Source organism: Scomber japonicus, chromosome 15 (assembly GCF_027409825.1).
Source record: "Scomber japonicus isolate fScoJap1 chromosome 15, fScoJap1.pri, whole genome shotgun sequence".
In the NCBI taxonomy this organism is placed as follows: domain Eukaryota; kingdom Metazoa; phylum Chordata; class Actinopteri; order Scombriformes; family Scombridae; genus Scomber; species Scomber japonicus.
Genome location: NC_070592.1, coordinates 6,027,332 through 6,046,428, shown reverse-complemented (window position 1 = coordinate 6,046,428; position 19,097 = coordinate 6,027,332). Strand labels below are relative to the sequence as shown.

The 19,097-nt window shown below is 42.6% G+C and overlaps 1 protein-coding gene across 2 annotated transcripts; it reads left to right on the top strand.

The window, feature by feature from the left end:
- Positions 1-417: 417 nt before the first annotated feature.
- On the top strand, positions 418-16,052 carry LOC128374688 (CCR4-NOT transcription complex subunit 3-like). Of its 2 annotated transcripts, none has more exons than XM_053334945.1 (12): positions 418-540; positions 1,313-1,403; positions 2,473-2,606; positions 5,839-5,895; positions 6,560-7,607; positions 8,494-8,599; positions 9,294-9,441; positions 9,938-10,031; positions 11,050-11,248; positions 13,936-14,068; positions 14,665-14,790; positions 15,626-16,052. In XM_053334945.1, exons 1-12 carry the CDS (start codon positions 472-474, stop codon positions 15,722-15,724), a joined length of 2,304 nt encoding a protein of 767 aa, XP_053190920.1. In that variant the 5' UTR covers positions 418-471; the 3' UTR covers positions 15,725-16,052. The 2 variants fall into 2 exon arrangements, with proteins under 2 accessions (XP_053190920.1, XP_053190919.1); XM_053334944.1 differs by having other exon boundaries at positions 8,467-8,599; positions 15,626-15,914.
- The last annotated feature ends 3,045 nt before the right edge of the window (positions 16,053-19,097 follow it).

Below are 19,097 nucleotides of genomic sequence, written 5' to 3'. Positions count from 1 at the left end.
AAGGAAGGAACAAGGAAGGAAAGGAGGAAGGGAGGAAAGAAGGAAGGAAGCAAGGGAGGAAAGAAGGAAGCAAGGAAGGAAAGGAGGAAAGAAGGGAGAAAGGAGGAAGGAAGGAAGGAAGGAAGGAAAGAATGAACAGTCAAAACAGACGGGGTCAATTAGACACAGGAGGACGACAGGAAGTGTTTTTATACCTTTTTAATTTTATTCTTATTTCCGTATAAAAAGCATTTTAACTCAACGTCTCCATTTCTACAAATATAATCTGACTCTGCAGATAAAAGAATTAAAAGGTTGTTTCTCGATGTCTCTTCCTCTACAATCAGCTCATGACAGATTTAAAGCTTGACTTGGACCCTTTCTCTCTCTCTTTTCCCCCCTTCCCTCCTTTCTCACCCCTAATTTCCACAGAAACAGGACAGGATTGAAGAGCTGAAGAAGTTCATAGAGAAGCATCGGCATCACATCCGCATGCTGGAGACGATACTGAGGATGCTCGACAACGACTCGGTGCAGGTCGACTCCGTCAGGAAGATCAAGGTCTGTTCACGTCCGCAATTTCCTCCCTCCCTCCTTTCCGTTCCGTTCCTTCCTTCCGTTCCGTTCCGTTCCGTTCCGTTCCTTCCTTCCTTCCTTCTTTCCTTCCTTCCTCCCTCACTCCTTCTCTCTTTCTTTCCTTCCTTCCTCCCGTCTGTCCTTCCTTCTTTCCTTCATTCCTTCCTTCCTTCTTTCCTCTGTCCTTCCTTCCTGCTTTCCGTCATTCCGACTTTCCGTCTTTCCTTCCTTCCTTCCTTCCTTCGTTCCTTTCCTTACTCCTTTACTTCCTTCCTCCTTTCCTCACTGCTTTCCTCCCTTACTTCCTCCCTCCCTCCTTGTCTTTCTTTGCTTCCTCTCACTTTCCTCCCTTCCTTCCTCCCTCCCTCCTTCTTTCCTTCCCTCCTTCCCGTTCCTTCCTCCTTTCCTTCTTTCCTCTGTCCTTCCCCCCTCCCTCCCTCCTTCTTTCCTCCTTCCCTCCCTTCTACATACCTTCCTTCCTTTCTTTTTTCCTCTGTCCTCCCTCCCTGCTTCTTTCCTTCCTTCCTTCCCTTCCTCCTTTCCTCCCTCCCATCTTCTCTCTTTCTTTCCTCCCCCTACCTTCCTCCCTTCCTTCCTTCCTCCGTCCCTCCTTTCCTTCCTTCCTCCCTCCCTCCCATCCTTCCTTCTTCCTCCCTCCTTCCCTTCCATCCTTCCTTCTTCCTCTCTTCCTTCCTTGACTAACTCAGACAGCAGGAGTGTTAACATCTCTCTCTTTCATTTTGTTCTTTCTTTAAAGGATGATGTGGAGTATTATCTCGACTCGTCGCAGGATCCAGACTTTGAGGAGAATGAGTTTCTATACGACGACCTGGATCTGGAAGACATCCGTAAGTTGTTAAATAATTCAGTCTAGACTCAACTCAGAAGTTTGAACTGCACCAGAAGACTAAACTATGAATGTTAGCAGAGTTTAAATCTCCAGTTTTAATCATTTCAAGAAGTTCATATTTGTTGTTCCTCAAGAAGCTCACACATTTTAAATCAGTAGACACATTACAGTCTGTACGAATAAGGAAGGAAGGAAAGGAGGGAGTAGGGAAGAAAGGAAGGATGGAGGAAAGAAGGAAGGGAGCAAGGTAGGGGGGAAGAAAGAGAGAGAAGGAGGGAGGAAAGAAGGAAGGAGGGAGGGAGAAAGGAAAGAAGGAAGGGAGAAAGGTAGGAGGGAGGAAATGAGGAAGGAAAGAAGGAGGGAGGGAGGAAGGAAAGAAGGAAAAGAGGAAGGAAAGGAAGGAAAGACAGAAGGAAAGAACCCACCAGACTAGCAGTTAATACCATGAAGCCCCTTAACCTTCCTGTTGTCGTTGAGTCAAAGAAGAAAGGAAGAAGGAAGGGAGAGAGAGAAACGAAAAGAGGAAGAGAGGAAAGAAGGAAGGGAGGAAGGTAGGAGGGAGGAAATGAGGAAGGAAAGAAGGAGGGAGGGAGGGAGGAAGGAAAGAAGGAAAAGAAGGAAAGGAAGGAAAGAACCCACCAGACTAGCAGTTAATACCATGAAGCCCCTTAACCTTCCTGTTGTCCTTGAGTCAAAGAAGAAAGGAAGAAGGAAGGGAGAGAGAGAAAGGAAAAGAGGAAGAGAGGAAAGAAGGAAGGGAGGAAGGTAGGGGGAGGATAGAAAGTGAAAAGAAGGAAAGAAGGAAGAAAGGGGGATGGAGGAAGGAAAGGAAGAAAGACAGGAAGGAAAAAGAGAAGGAAGGAAAGGAGGGAGGGAGAAAGGAAAAGAGGAAGGAAGGAAAGAAGGAAGGTAGGGGGAGGAAAGAGGAAGGAGGGAGGGAGGAAGGAAGGGAGGAAAGAAGGAACAGTCAAAACTAACGCTGTTTTTCCACACATTGTTACTCATCACCTCTTTTTCTCTTTTCTCTCTCTTTCTCTCTCTTTATTTCTTTCTTTCTCTCTCTGCAGCTCAGACGCTGGTCGCTACTTCCCCACCGGGACACTCGCACTTGGAGGACGAGATCTTCCAGAACTCCAGCAGCACACCCACCTCCACCACCTCGTCCTCTCCCATCCCCCCCTCACCCGCCACTTGCACTACGGTGAGAAACACACTAAACATTAAAGTTCAGAGTTTGATCCTGTTAAAGCTGAAAAACGACTTTCTGCTAGTTTGGAAATACAGAAAGTTTGATTCTGTTTGTGGTGATCATGCAAATATTGGGTGGGTATATATATTCCTTCCTTCCTTCCTTTCTTCCTTCTGTCCTTTATTTCTTCCTTCCTTCCTTCCATTTGTCCTTTCTCCCTTCCTTCATTATTTCTTTCCTTCCTTCATTCCATCTGTCCTTTCTCCCTTCCTTCATTATTTCTTTCCTTCCTTCCATCTGTCCTTCCTTCCTTCTTTCCTTCTATTGGTCCTCACTTCCTTCCTTCCATCTGTCCGTCCTTCCTTCCTTCCTTCCTTCCTTCCTTCCTTCCTTCCTTCCTTTCTCCCTTCCTTCATTCCTTTCTCCCTTCCTTCCTTCCTTCCATCTGTCCTTCCTTCCTTCCTTCCATCTGTCCTTCCTTCTTTCCTCCCTCCCTTCCTTCCTTCTTTCCATTTGTCCTCCCTTCCTTCCATCTGTCCTTCCTTCCTCCCTCCCTTCCTTCCTTCTTTCCATCTGTCCTTCCTTCCTTCTTTCCTTCCATCTTTCCTTTATGCAATTCATATTATTTTGTATAGACTCCAAATTTGAGTTTCATACATTTATAAAGAATTAAGATGTACTTTGAAACTTTCCTCAACCGACTATTTTCCCACCAAAAACAAAAAACTTGCCACTAACATCATCCCTCCTCCTCTCGTTGTTACGCTCCCTTCAAAGTTCAGTCAGGTCAATATTTTAAAAAGATAAACGTAGAATTATTATCTTTTGTGTCTGCTATTGTCAGCGCCCTGCCATCTGCTCTTATTGTCGTTATCTCATCCTCCGTCCTTCCTTCCATCTATCCTTCCTTCTTTCCTTCATTCCATCTGTCCTTCATTCCTTTCTCCCTTCCTTCCTTCCTTCCTTCTATTTGTCCTTTCTCCCTTCCTTCATTATTTCTTTCCTTCCTTCATTCCATCTGTCTTTCCTTCCTCCATTCCTTCCTTCCTTCCTTCCTTCCTTCCATCTGTCCTCCCTTCCTTCCTTCCATTTGTCCTCCCTTCCTTCCTTCCTTTCTCCCTTCCTTCCTTCCTCCCTCCCTCCCTCCTTACTCCTTTCTTTCCTTCCTTCCTTCTCTCCTTCCTTCCTCTTTTCCTCATTAATCCTTCCTTCCCTCCTTCCTTCCTTCCTTTCTCCCTTCCTTCTTTCTTTCTTTCTTTCTTTCTTTCCTTCCTTCCTTCCTTCCTACCTATCTTCCTTCCTTCCTTCCTTCCATCCTTTCATCTTTCCATCATGCAATCCATATTATTTTTCTAAGTTTTGGTTCATATAGACTCCAAATTTGAGTTTCATACAATTATAAAGAATTAAAATGTACTTTAAAACTTTCCTCCACCGACTGTCACTATCGGTTGTCATGACGTAACATCATCCCTCCTCCTCTCGTTGTTACGCTCCTTTCAAAGTTCAGTCAGGTCAATATTTTAAAAAGATAAACGTAGAATAATTATCTTTTGTGTCTGCTATTGTAAGCGCCCTGCCATCTGCTCTTATTGTCGTTATCTCATCCTCCATCCTTCCTTCCATCTATCCTTCCTTCCTTCTTTCCTTCGTTCCATCTGTCCTTCATTCATTCCTTCCATTTGTCCTCCTTTCCTTCCTTCCATCAGTCCTTCCTTCCTTCATTCATTCCTTCCTTACTTCTTCTGTCATTCCTTCCTTCCTGCCTTCCTTCCTTCCTTCCTTTCTTCCATCTGTCCTTCCTTCCTTCCATTTGTCCTCCCTTCCTTCCTTCCTCTTTCCTTCATTCCTTCCTTCCTTCCATTTGTCCTCCCTTCCTTCCTTCCTTCTCTCTTTACTTCCTTCCTCTTTTCCTCATTAATCCTTTCCTTCCTTCCATCCTTCATTCCTCCCTTCCTTCCTTCCTTCATTCCTTCCTTTCTCCATTCCTTACTTCCATCTGTCCGTCCGTCCTTCCTTCCTTCCTCCCTCCCTCCCTTCCTTCCTTCCTTCCTTCCTTCCTTCCTTCTGTCCTTCCTTCCTCCCATCCTTGCAGCTTTCCTTCCTTCCTTCCTTCCTTCCTTCCTTCCTTCATGCAATTCATATTATTTTGCAAAGATTGGGTTCGTACAGACTCCAAATTTGAGTTTCATACAATTATAAAGAATTAAAATGTACTTTAAAACTTTCCTCAACCGACTGTCACTAACGGTTATAACGACTCCTCTCGTTGTTACGCTCCCTTCAAAGTTCAGTCAGGTCAATATTTTAAAAAGATAAACGTAGAATAATTATCTTTTGTGTCTGCTATTGTAAGCGCCCTGCCATCTGCTCTTATTGTCGTTATATCATCCTCCCTTCTTCTTCCTCTCCGCCTCCTCACACACACGCAGAACGGAGCCAGACTAGTTATTAGAGCTGCGACGCGTCTCAATAGGAGGCGTGTTCGATGCCGCTGACTTTAACATGAAAGGAAATAAAGCTTGTGGAATGAATTCAGGGATGTGTGAAGTTCAGTTAGCAGAGTTAAAGTAAAGCTTCGGCTAAAACTGAGAACTCATAAGTCCTTCCTTCCTTCCTTCCTTCCTTCGGCTATAACTGAGAACTTAAACAAATAATGGTAAAAGTTACTTTTCAGCACTTTAGTTTGCTGATGATTCGGACCTGAAATTGCTCACTTCTCTTTTGTCTTTCCTTCCTTCCTTACTTACTGACTTACTTACTTCATTCCTTCCTTCCTTCCTTCCTTCCTTCCTTACTGACTTACTTACTTCATTCCTTCCTTCCTTCCTTCCTGCCTTCCTTGCTCCCTCCCTTCCTCCCTCCCTTCCTTCCTTCCTTTCTTTCTTTCATCTGTCCTTCCTTTCTTCCTTCCTTCCTTCCTTCCTTTTTTCCTTCTTTTCTCCCTTCCATCCATCCTTCCTTCCTTCCTTTCTTCCTTCCTTCCTTCCATCCTTACTCCTTCCCTTCCTTTCCTCCGTCTGCCCTTTCTCCCCTTCCTCCCTCCCTTTCTTCCATCTTTCCTTTCTGTCAGTTTTTCCCTCCTTCCTTCCCTCCCTCCATCTTTTTAATGATCCGGCCCACATAAGATCAGATTGGGCTTTATTTGACCCTCCTGTTTTATATTGAAGGTTTTCTGTTGAATGAGGTTTTCTCTTGTATCTTAATGTTTCTCTAATGTGTGTGGTGTTTTTTTTTTTTTTAGGAGAACTCAGAGGACGACAAGAAGAGGGGACGTTCAACAGACAGTGAAGTTAGTCAGGTGAGTCCTCAGTGGTTAATTCAACAAGTTCAACATCACATCTGTAATCAGCAGGAGTGCAGAAAACTACAATTAGTGCAGAAGCCAATAGTTTTGAATCTAGGCAGCGCCATCTTGAAAATTTCAGGTGCATGCTGGGAAAAATAAAAACATGGATTCTACTTATATGGGCATAAGGCGGGGCCGTGGGTGGAGCGGGGAGGTTGCTATGGTTGTGAGGGCTGGATCTCGAGGACATTGGTCAATCAACCTGTCAATCAGGACGTAGCCACGCCCTAATGCATACCCTGCTTTATCGTCACATATAAAATCAGGGAGGCCAAAATGTCCCAAATGAACATCATACTGTATTGAAGAAGGCTTTAAACTAGCGATTGAGACCATAAACACATTTTGAAAACGTTTACTGAGGTTAGAAATCAAGTGAGAAGTTGGTGAATTCTCCATTGACTTGTATAGAGATGGTCGCCCCCTGGTGGCCTTTTGATAGAATGCAGCTCTAAGTTACTTCCTGGTTGGCCTCATTTCAGAGGGTTTCTGATCAAGTTGAGCTCATATTAAATGTTCAGAGTGACAGCGGAGAAAAAGAAAAGTTCATCTTAACAGTGAAACACATCAAACGTTTGTATTTAAACTCATCATTTCTTCTTTTCTTTCTTTTCAGTCACCTGTGAAGAACGGCAACCCTTCCTCCTCCTTATCCTCTTCCTCCTCATCCTCTTCTTCTTCCTCCTCCTCCTCCTCTTCCTCCTCCTCTTCCTCCGTCTCGGGGCTGACCTCTTCCTCGTTGGTCTCCATGGCGACCATCGCCGTCGGTGGCGGCGGCGTCGGCGGCTCCGGGGGCAACAACAACAACAGTCACCTAGGCAGCTTGGGGGGTCTCCTCTCCAACACTTCCGCCGGCAGCTACAGCAACGCCACCCAGCAGCCGCCGCACCCGTCAACGCAGCAGCAGCAGCAGGCCAAAATCGCAGTGGGCTCCTCTTCCTCCTCCTCCTCCTCTTCCTCAGTTCCCATCATCAACCCCAGCAGCTCCGCCAACAGTTACCCCGTCTCCTCCACCTCCTCTCCCCCCAACGTCGGCACGCAGGGGCTTTTCACCTCGCTCTCCCAGCCGCAGCCTCCGTCAGGGCCGACTCCCACTTCCAACAGCCTCGGCCTCAGCTTGGGCCTCTCCTTGGGGAAGGGCGGCATGTCCAGCTCCATGGCAACCAGCCCGATGTCGTCAGGTCTCGGGCTGTCGCTGAGCACCATGGCGGGGCTCCTCGCCGGCTCCACTCCGGCGCCGTACGCTCAGGCGGCAGCGTCGGGCGCGGTGGGCTCCAGTCTGCTCGGCTCTCTGGGAGGAGTCAGCGCCGTGTCCACCAACAGCGGCGTCGGCTCCATCGGCAGCGGGAGCATCACGGTCGGCGGGCCGACATCCTCATCGACGGGGGGTCTGCTGGGTCCGGCGCCGGGGATGACCGGGATCGGCTCCGGGATGGGTTCCGGGATCGGCTCCGGGATGCTGGGGCTGAACTCCGGTCAGTCGGGGGTGCAGGTGTCGTCTCTGGTGGCGCCGAGCCCAGTCGGAGGTTTGGCGCCGGGCAGCGGAGTGGGAATCATCGGGAGCAACGGAGGCAGCTCGGGATCGGCAGGAAGCGGAGTGCTGGGAGGAAACCCGTCGCTGTCTGTGCGGCCGCCGAGCCGGCAGAAGCAGAACGGTAGCACTAGTGAGTATATTTGTTGTTTTCTTTTAAATTGAACAGAACAAAAACTTTCCCTCCACAAACATCACGGCACCAAAAGACAAAGACCCCCTAAAAAATATTTGATCAATAATCAATAATCACAGCATCCGTCATTAAACGTTGAATCATTATTTCTGCATTAAAACTACAATAATCATCAGTTTAACCTTCGTGTCGTCCTCCCGGGTCAAATTGACCCCGTCTGTTTTGACTATTCCTTCCTTCTTTCCTCCCTTTCTTCCTTCCTTCCTTCTGTCCTTCCTTCCTTTCTTACCCTCCTTCCTTCTTTCCTCCTTCCTTCCTTTCCTTCCTCCCTTCTTTCCTTACCTACGTTCCTTCCTTCCTTCCTTCTTAACTCCGTCCTTCCTTCCTCCCTTCTTTCCTTGCTTCCTTCCTCCCTCCTTTCCTTCCTTCTTTCCTACCTTCCGTCTGTCCTTTTTTCCTTCTCTCTTTCTTTCCTTCCTCTCTCCTCCCTCCATCCCCTTTTCTTCCTACCTTCTGTCCTTCCTCCTTTCCTTCCTCCCATCTTTCCTTACCTTTCTTCCTTCCTTTCTCCTTTCCTCCCTCCCTCCCTCCTTACTCTTTACTCCTTACTTCCTTCCACTTTTCCTCCTTACTCCTGTCCTTCCTCCCTCCTTTCCTTCCTTCCTTCCTTGACTCGAGGACAGCAGGAGGGTTAAAGTGTGTTTCCAGCTCTTTTTTTAATGTGTCTTTATTTAAATTATTTTATTGTCATTATTTTTTCACATTGTTGTTTTTTAAATGTTTAAATGTGTTTGAATCTTTTTTTCATTTCACTGATCTCTTTCCCACCGTTTGTCTCTTTGCGTCGCTGCTTCAGCTTCTCCCTCTCTGCTCTGCATCACAGGTTACAGCGCTGTGGTAGCGGACAGCGCGACAGACTCCGCCCTCAACAGTGCCAGCCAATTACAAAGCAGCCAACCCTCATCTTTGACCTCGTCTGCCAATCAGCCGTGAGTATGACGGAGCTCGGACTTGAAAGGTCATGATAGGGGGAAGAAACGGGAACTTATTTCAGTTTCATTTCTAATCTACCTGTTGTTGTAGTTTTTGGTTTATATCAGAGTTTCATAGATTTTCACAACTTTCACCTGATGATTTTAGTTTATAGTCAAGTTTTTGATATAAATGGTAACAAATTTAAACTTTATATTCTGACTTTACACCTAAACTTCATACATTTTCCTCTTCTGTTTTTTAAAAATCTGTATTCTGGTTCCTCGCTCTCTTCTTCTTCCTCTTCTGTCTTCTTCTTCTTCTGTTTTTTTAATCTGTATTCTTCTTCTGTTTTCTTCTTCTGTCTTCTTCTTCTGTTTCTTCTTCTTCTTCTTCTTCTTCTTCTTCTTCTTCTTCTTCTTCTTCTTCTTCTTCTTCTTCTTCTTCTTCTTCTTCTTCTTCTTCTTCTTCTTCTTCTTCTTCTTCTTCTTCTTCTTCTTCTTCTTCTTCTTCTTCTTCTTCTTCTTCTTCTTCTTCTTCTTTGTCTGTCTTCTTCTGTTTTCTTCTTCTTCTGCTTTTTTGTATCTGTATTCTCGTTCCTCACTCTCTTCTTCTTCTTCTGTCTTCTTCTTCTTCTTCTTCTAATGTTTTTTTTGTATCTGTATTATCGTTTCTCATTCTCTTCTTCTTCTCCCCCCCTTCCCTCCCCAGTAAGGACACTGGTCCCAGTTTATTGGGCTCTATGAGTTTGTCGTCCAACTCTCCGTCGCCGGCTTCCTACAGCGAAGCCAAATCGATGAGCGGCGGCAGCCTGCTGAACGGGCCGCTCTCCTACTCGCAGTCCTCCGACAGCATCAAGGTGAGAAACATGAACACAAACACACTTCACTTTTTAAAGGTTTGATTTAAAAAGTCGAGCAGTTACTTTTTACTTTACATCTAAACTTGTTTGAGAGGAATTAATTTAGATGCTTTGGGAGTTTGAAATGAATTCTGAGAAATGTAGGAAAGAAGGAAAAGACAAAAGAAATGCGAAATGTCTGAATATGTAAATTTAAATTACATAAAAATTACATATAATTATTTTATTTGTTGTCATTTGCTTCTGAAATCGCTCCTCAGTTGCTTCACATCACATCAAAAGCATCTTTTTAGAGAAGGACACACAGGAGCAAACAAACAGCCAACCCCCCAAAAAAACCTCCCCAAACATGAAACTAGAAGTGATTACCATGACAACATTATCACTGGTGCGGGGAACTGGAGTTGGTCCGTTAGGCTGCAGGTACGATAACTGTGCTCACACGTCCGCTACAATCTGTTTTCCCATGAGTCTCCTTGTCTGTCTGCATCAGGCCCAGGAGCCTCTGAGCAGCCTGAAGTCCATGGCCGAGCGAGCAGCACTCAGCTCAGGGATGGAGGGAGACGTGCCCCTGCACCTCACCCCAGGTAACACACACACACATACACACACGCACACACGCGCGCACACACACACACACACACACACACACACACACACACACACACACACACACACACACACACACACACACACACACCTTAAAGACTGTGTAAAGTGAATTCAGACATTTTCTTCTAAACACATTAAATAGGTCATAAATGTATTTCTAAAAAAGGTGTAAAAAGCATTTCAACCATTTAGATTTGAATTGTGGAGCTAGGCTTCACAAACTGTGTTTCAACATTTCTGTGTTCAGGATTTAGTGATTAGCATAAACCCGCCCCTGCTGCTGTAGAGGTAGAAATACATTCAGCACACACTACTACTACTACAGTCTACAGTTAGCCAGTTAGCTGAGTTAGCCGCCGAGCTAGCCGCTGAGTTAGCCGGCGAGCTAGCAGCTGAGCTAGCCGCCAAGTTACCAGCCGAGCTAGCCGCTGAGTTAGCAGCAGAAAGCTCTCAGACGTAGCGTCCATGTTTCTGGTAGAGGTGGTGACTTTGAGTGACAGGTGACGCTTGGTAGGGGGCGGGGTTTCAGCGGACTCGGCAGCCACGCCCACAGCGTTTGGGAGCAGAGAAAGAGGCTGATTTTTACACAACTTTGAAGCCTAATTTCAAATATTTGGTGATTTTTTTTAATCATTCAAATTCGGCAGGTTGGTTAACAACACACTTTTCTGTGGTATGTCAAACTCAGAACACATATTTATTCTTACTTTACTTTTGCTGCCACACAGCAGAAATAGAAAAGCTTTTAGTTTAATGGAACAAAATGTCTCCTCTCCTCTCACTCTGAGCCTCCTCTGAATAAAAACTGTGATGATATTATCGCCCCCGACTCGACTTCTCTCCCTTTGTGTCTAAATCCCGAACCCCTCCCTCTTCCTGCACATCCTGTCTCGCTCCCCTCCGCCCCTCCGCTTCCTTCACCTTCACCTCCTTTTTATCTTATCACCTCCACACACTTTCTTTAACACTCTCCTCCTCCTCCTCTCTTTCCAGACATCTTCCCCAGTACTACAGCCCCGTCTGGGCCTCCGTCAGCGCCTCAGCCCTCGCTGTCGGAGGTCAGCATCCCCCCGTCGTTGGGGGTCTGCCCACTGGGGCCGGTTCCCCTGTCCAAAGACCAGCTCTACCAACAGGCCATGGAGGAGTCGGTGTGGACGCACATGCCCCACCCGTCCGACTCCGAGAGGATCAGGTACAAACTCACTTCCTGCAGCTGTGTGGAGACAAAAGTGCTTTTAGTTTCTTTAAGATCGACGTTAATGAAAAAAGCATCGAGGTTTTTAACTCAAGTAAAAATAATAAGATAATGATGCAGAATGACTAAAAGTTCTGCATCCAGACTTAAGACTTAAGTTAAAGTTTAGAAGCACTATCAACAAAATGCAACCTTTATTTTAATATATTTATTTATCAAAAAGTATTAAAAGTGCAAGTACTATAGAGAATGACAATTTTAAAGGATTTGTATTAATATTATATTATTCACACAATTTATGAATTTGGTGTTAAAACTACAAATTTAGTTGCAAATGTCAAAATAGAGCTAAAAACTATTATTCAATTATAATGATGCATTATAATATAACCAACTGCTTTATTTATTGTTAGTTAGTGCCTCATATGATAAGCTGATGATCTGTTTTGCATTTATATATTTATTTTATAATGTTTGCTTCAGGAATCTAGTGGAGTTTAAAGTATAAAGTGGAAAAATAAATCAATATAAATACCTCAAATATCAGATAACAGATTTATTCTCATTATATTTGAACATAGATGTTTAAGGCAGCTCTCAAAGCAGCAACGTGTCACAGTGCTCTGATATATAAACAGTGAACATTATAATATATAAAATGAAACATTTACATTTAATTTATTTATTTCTCCACAGGGACAATGTCCATCATTAAACATTTTCAGAGAACTAAAAAGGCCAAGGCACAAAACATAAATTTACTTTGGGGCCGATACTTGAGTAAATTAACTTTCCATCACTGTTAACCTGACTGCAGTTCATTATTTTAGGCTTTTATTTTGAAACTTAAGAAAGAAAGGAGTGAAAATTTAATGACAAGTATTTAAAAAAACATTCAAATGTGAGTGAAAACCAGATTTTATACTCTGTTTAACACACATGTTGTTTTAGGTCACTTTTGGGGACATTACATAGACTTACATTCATTTCCTAACACTAAACCTCCTAATCTAAAAATCTGCATTTTACCAATTACGGGACAATTTACAGGTCTTAAATCTGAAATACGTCCCTGAAAGTAGCTTAAGACAGAACACACACACACACACACACACACACACACACACACACACACACACACACACACACACACACTAGACAACAGAGTTAGTGATGTTGTATCTACAGTGCGTTCAGCCCACACAGCAACAATTGACATTTTAAATCCAAACACTCAAACCCTCTTATCCCCACACTACCTGCTGCTGCTGTTGTTATAACACACACACACACACACACACACACACACACACACACACACACACACACACACACACACACACACACACACACACACACACAGGTTTCTTCCTCTATGTTTAAAATAAGATCCAGATGTCAGCAGTTGAATGGAGAGTGACAGTAAAGTCCCACCTGTCTTTTAACCACCGTCATTAACTTTCATTTATTGTGAAGTATGACATCATCGTTATTCACCGTCGCTCTCGTCAGTCCAACGCCACCTGATTGTTGTGTTTCCACGAATACTTGAACGTGAAGCGTACTCACAACTACAGCTGCAACAATTAGTCACTTAATCTGTCAAAATGTCAAGTAACTATTTTTATAATCAATTAATGTTTATGAGTGATTCGTTTAAAGGGGAAAAAAAAAGGGAAATTCTCTGGTTGCAGCTTCTTTAAATGTGAATATTTTCTAGTTTATTAAGTTCTGTGTGACAGTAAACTGAATATTTTTATTGGTTTGGATGAAATAATAAATCTGAGGTGAATTATTGATCTTTGGGAAACAGTGATCAGCATTTTTCAGCATTTTTTGGACCAAACAACCAAATTTATTCATCATGAAAATCAAGAAAATCCTCAACAGATGATTCTATAATGAAAATAATGATTAGTTGAAGCCCTAAAATAACTGATCAGTTACTCAGTACATTAATCAATAATGAAAATGATCATTAGTTTCAACTTCACTGCATCGAATTTCTACTTTATTTGATTTCTAAAATACTCAATAAAACAGCTGAAAACTAAACTTTTTAACTTGAAAATGATTTTAACCCTCCTGTTGTCCTCGAGTCAAGGAAGGAAGGGAGGAAAGATGGAAGGGAGGGAGGGAGGGAGAAGGAAGGAAAGGAGGTAGGGAGGAAGTAAGAAGGAAGGAAGGAAAGGAGGGAGGAAGGGAGGGAAGAAGGAAGGAAGGCAGGAGAGGAAGGGAGGGAGGGAGGGAGGAAAGAAGGAATGAAGTAAGGAGGGATGGAGAGGAAGGAAAGGAGGTAGGGAGGAAAGAAGGGAGGGAGGAAGGAAGTAAGGAGGGAAAGGAGGTAGGGAGGAAGGAAGGAAGGAAGGGAAGGAAGGCAGGAAAGAAAAGAAGGAAGGGAGGAAGGAAGAAAGGAAGGGAGGGAGGAACAGTGAAAACAGACGGGGTCAATTTGACCCGGAAGGACGACAGGAACGTTAAGTTACAAAACACTTACTGATACATATATTTATTGATTATTAAAATATATTCAGCTTATTGTGAGCTTTCATTTTTATGTCTTGCAGCCTCGACTTTTCATCGTCGCTTAAATTGACTCTCAACTCTATTTTCTTCTTCTTCTTTCTTTTAAACTTGAATGTTTTCCTTCCTTCTAACTCGCTCCTCTTGTCTCTGTATTTCAGGCAGTACCTGATGAGGAACCCGTGCCCCACCCTGCCTTTCCACCACCAGGTGCCACCGCCCCACTCCGACACTGTAGAGTTTTACCAGAGGCTTTCCACAGAGACGCTCTTCTTCATCTTTTACTACCTGGAGGTACGATGATGACATGTTTCCATAAGAAGAGAAATAAAAGTCACATCAGACCCTAAATACAGTCTGAAAGAAGAGAGTGACAATCAATGATGAGTTTTAGTTTCTTAGTTTTTTCAGTTTGAGTAAAAAAGTAGAATTATTGACATTTTAACACGATCCTCTCCTTTCCTCTCCTCTCTCCTCCTCTCCTCTCCTCTCCTCCTCCTCTCCTCTCCTCTCTCTCTCTCTCTCTCCTCTCCTTTCCCCTCCTCTCTCCTCTCCTCCTCCTCTCTCCTCCTCTCCTCTCCTCTCCTCTCTCCTCTCCTCTCCTCCTCCTCTCCTCTCTCTCCCTTCCTCCTCCTCTCCTCCTCTCCTCTCCTCTCCTCTCCTCTCTCTCTCCTCCTCTCTCCTCCTCTCCTCTCCTCTCCTCTCCTCCTCCTCTCTTCTCCTCTCCTCTCTCCTCCTCTCCTCTCTCCTCCTCTCTCCTCTCTCCTCCTCCTCTCCTCTCCTCTCCTCTCTATCTGTCCTCTCTCTCGCTCTCGCTCTCTCTCTCTCTCTCCCCTCCCCCTCCTCTCCTCCCCTCTCCTCCTCCTCTCCTCTCCTCCTCTCCTCCGCAGGGCACTAAGGCCCAGTATCTGGCAGCCAAAGCCCTGAAGAAACAGTCTTGGAGGTTTCACACAAAGTACATGATGTGGTTTCAGAGACACGAAGAACCCAAAACCATCACGGACGAGTTTGAGCAGGTGAGGTTTACTTTTTATATTCATTTTATTCTATTAGTCCGAGCGTCTCTAATTAATGGTTTCCTTTTAATTCCTTTACAAAATAAAATCCCTCTGAATATAAACAGATTTAAAATGCATTGATAAAGGAAGTTCACTCCGCTAGATGATTTAACTCAAAGAAGTTTCAAATGTTTGCAAAGTGATGCTCAAACTTATAGAAGAGAGAGGAAACAAGTTTCTATTTACTTTACCACAATAAGAGTCCTTTTATTTTGGTGGAGTCTAATTTAATCCTCATTAAATTCCTGGAAAAAAGTCATTAAATTAGAAAAAGCTGTTTTCTATCACAGGGAATAGTTTGGAATTAACTGAATGTTTTGGGGAAAGTTTTAAATATAACATATTTATTTAATTTGGCTTTTAATTAATGTCATTAAAAATATTTTTACTCAATGTCTATTTTATTTTTTAATTATTATTATTTAATTATCTAATTTAACTAAATCTCTTCTTTTTTTTTTACCTTGTTTTATTTGTCAAAACGTTGATAATTTTACTTTTAAAGTTTATTATTATGATCATAATGGGTGATGATGGAGTACATTAATAAACATGATGAAGGCAAAATATAAGTTTTGGATACGACATAACACACGGAAATAATAATAATTGAACCTAGCTGTTATAAACTAGTTATAAATAAAAGATTAAATATGATATATATAATATATTGGTTCAAAAGCTATTAAATTAATCATCTTAAATTATTAATGAAAGTTTAACTAGAGAACAAAAAACTCCTTATTTGGTCTTTTTAAATAAAGCAATTTAATTATTTTCTTTTATTTTGTAGGGAACGTACATTTACTTCGACTATGAGAAATGGGGCCAGAGGAAGAAAGAAGGTTTCACGTTCGAGTACCGATACCTGGAAGACCGAGACCTCCAGTGACTGCAGCCAGAAAACAACACGACGGACGGACGGCTGAGGAAGAAGTGAGAGAGGAAAGGAAGGAAGGAAGGAAGGAAAGGAAGGGAAGGAAAGGAAGGACAGAAGGAGAACAAGCAGAAGACGGAGGAAGAAGAAGGGCGGTCTTACTGCACCTGTTGACATTCCTGGATTTGACCTCAGCACGTTTTTTTAAGGGGGGGAGGGAAGAGGGGGGGGGCGTCTTCTCTAACCCTCATCATCCTCACCTTGGCAGTAATAACTCCTCCCACCTTTTCATCCCCTCTTCCTCTTCCTCCTCCTCTTCCTCCTCCCTCTATCATCACTTTTTTTTTTTTTTTTTTTTACACATCTTCTTCATCAAAGCTTTTCTCTCGTTTCCTGAACTGGAATTCCCTTTAAAACACACACACACACACACACACACACACACACACACACACACACACACACACACACACATATAGAGAAAGTCTTTGGTTTGTTTTGGCAAGAAAAAAAAAAAAGAAAAGGAAAAAAAAAAAGAGAAAATCACACATAATGTCCAGACTATCATGTTACTTTATTATGTTGGCTTTAAAAAAAAAAAGAAAAAAACACTTTTGCTTTTGCTCGCACCCCCCCACCCCCCCTCCCCTTTTTTGTTAAAAACCAAAGATAATTGGTTATCAAAGAGTACAGGCTTTGCTCCCCCCTCTTCCTTTTTTTCCCTTCTTCCCTCCTTTTTTCTTCCTCTCCTCCTCCTCTTCTTTTTTTCTAAACTAACTAACCGCGTGGACGTCTATTTAAAAACCTAACGAGTGCAGAAGCTACTGGTTTGTGTCAGCGTGTGTGTGTGTGTGGAGCAGCAGCGGGGCAGGAAGCAGAATTTTCAAAATAAAAGGGAGATCCAATCAGAGGAGAGTTCAACCTTCAAACGAAGCAGAGATCATGATCTTAACAAGGTTTTTTTTTAACATCTTAAACCTTTAAATCTGAGACGTAGAGGTAGATTAAAACCAGGAAGCAGGATTTTCAAAATAAAAGACAGATCCAATCAGAGGAGAGTTTCGCCTCTAAACGAAGCAGAGATCATGATCTCAAGGTTTTTTTTTAAGATCTTAAACCTTAAGTCTGAGACGTAGAAGTAGTTTAAACATGACTCTCCAGGAAGCAGGATTTTCAAAATAAAAGTAACATGACTCTCCTGCCCTGCTGTGCTATAATAAAGGGCTTCAGCGCCTCCACACTCTCCAAACTGCCTCTTTGTTGTGCCGTAGCTCTGCCTCGACCGAAACACGACTGCCATAGACTGCTGAGCAGCTCCGAACCATCCGAAAACACACACACACACACACACACACACACACACACACACACACACACACACACCAGCCAAAAACACAATGTAGGTAACATGTTTGGTAGTAACGGGCCTCTTTTGCACTTAACTATCTTTTTTAGAGGACCTGTTTTGTATTCTTGTGATGTCATAATAGTGTTTTTTTTTTTTTCTCTCTTTAAAATCCACCAGCCGACGATGAGGTCTACTAAAAAAAAAAGAAAAGAAAAGAAAGAAAGAAAACAATCTCTCGTTTCCTGCCGAGCCTTCGTTCATCCAGCCAAGGTGGAGAGAGGAGTGAGACGAGTGTTGAGGTGTTTTGTAGTGATCGTCGTCTTTTTTTACCTTGTGGGCAGCGTTTATGTGACAGGTTGGATATTTAAAAAAAGAAATAAAACACACACATATATATATAAGTGGGATAAGGTCAGTTCACCCAAAAGACAAAGAAATAGCTTCTAATTGTGTCTATCAGTTCATATAGTTTAGGTTAATGTCTCAATTTAAACACATCGGAGGTCAAATAGCAGCCTTTCTAAACACAAACTGTGTCTTCGTTACCGTGGAAACGCCACAGACTTTCATTGGAGCTATCCTCTACTACAAAAGTCAGCTTCTAATTGAGTCTATTTGATCATATAGATTAGTTTTATTTAGTATTTCTCACATTTCTCCTCTCCATTTAAACACATCGGAGGTTAAACATCAAACAGTGTCTTCGTTACCGTGGAAACGCCACAGACTTTCATTTGAGCTATCCTCTAGTACAAAAGTCAGCTTCTAATTGTGTCTATCGGTTCATATAGATTAGTTTTATTTAGTATTTCTCACATTTCTCCTCTCCATTGAAACACAGCGGAGGTTAAACATCAAACAGTGTCTTCGTTACCGTGGAAACGCCACCGACTTTCATTGCAGCTATCCTCTACCACAAAAGTCAGCTTCTAATTATGTCTATCAGTTCATCATATAGTTTAGTCTTATTTAGTATTTCTCACATTTCTGTCTCCATTTAAACAGGAGGTTAAACAGCAGCGTCTTCGTTACCATGGAAACGCCACAGACTTTCATTTGAGCTATCCTCTACCACAAAAGTCAGCTTCTAATTGTGTCTATCGCTTCATACAGTTTAGGTTTATGTCTCCATTTAAACACATCAGAGGTCAAACATCAGCGTCTCTAAACATCAAACTGCGTCTTCGTTACCGTGGAAACGCCACCGACTTTCATTGGAGCTATCCTCTACCACAAAAGTCAGCTTCTAATTATGTCTATCAGTTCATCATATAGTTTAGTCTTATTTAGTATTTCTAACATTTCTGTCTCCATTTAAACACAAACAGTGTCCTCGTTACCGTGGAAACGCCACAGACTTTTCATTGAAGCTATCCTCTACCACCAAAGTCAGTCCCTTTTTTATTAAATCTACTGACAGCCGTGTGTCTGTACGTAAGTTTTCTACACTTGAGCACAAACTATAAAAGCAGCAAATTTAATTAAAGCAACAACTATTAACTAAAAACCTGCTTTTATATCCAGACATCTGTAAATGTTTAAATGTTTAAATGTTTAAATTCACCTGAGATTCATTAATTTACACTAAAGTTATTCTGGATCATTTCATTAATACTTCTCTTTAAAGGGATAGTTCCACCTTTTTTCTTTTTTCTTTTTTTTTACCCCCCAAGTCAATCTCAATGAAAGAGCAAAATCTATAATTACAGTAGAGTTTCCAAAGTTATAGCTCTTATTTTTATTTAGTTAGAAATTCGATAAACTGAACTGGCTGTAACTTTAACTTTTTGGAAGATCTAACAAGATTTGACAAATTCAGAAGTTGCTGAAGCTGCAGTTTAGATTCGCTCCGAGCAATGATTTCTTCTCCGTCAGCATAAACAGGAAGAAAGAGGCCAGTAACTGTTTCACTAGTAGATATATATATGCTTTAAAAGATGTGAACTTATCCTTTAATTAGAAACTTTACACTCTTCTCTGGCTAATTATCTCCGAACCTGAACAAATAAACTAAAAACTAAAAATCTGCTGATGTCACAA

What these genes read in the sequence shown, in the direction of transcription:
- LOC128374688 (XM_053334944.1), top strand. Translation starts at nt 472, where the DNA reads ATGCTGGAGACGATACTGAGGATGCTCGACAACGACTCGGTGCAGGTC. An exon ending in GCCCCTGCACCTCACCCCAG is followed by an intron (nt 10,032 to 11,049) that starts GTAACACACACA and finishes CTCTCTTTCCAG; the next exon opens with ACATCTTCCCCAGTACTACA. An exon ending in TCCGACTCCGAGAGGATCAG is followed by an intron (nt 11,249 to 13,935) that starts GTACAAACTCAC and finishes TCTGTATTTCAG; the next exon opens with GCAGTACCTGATGAGGAACC.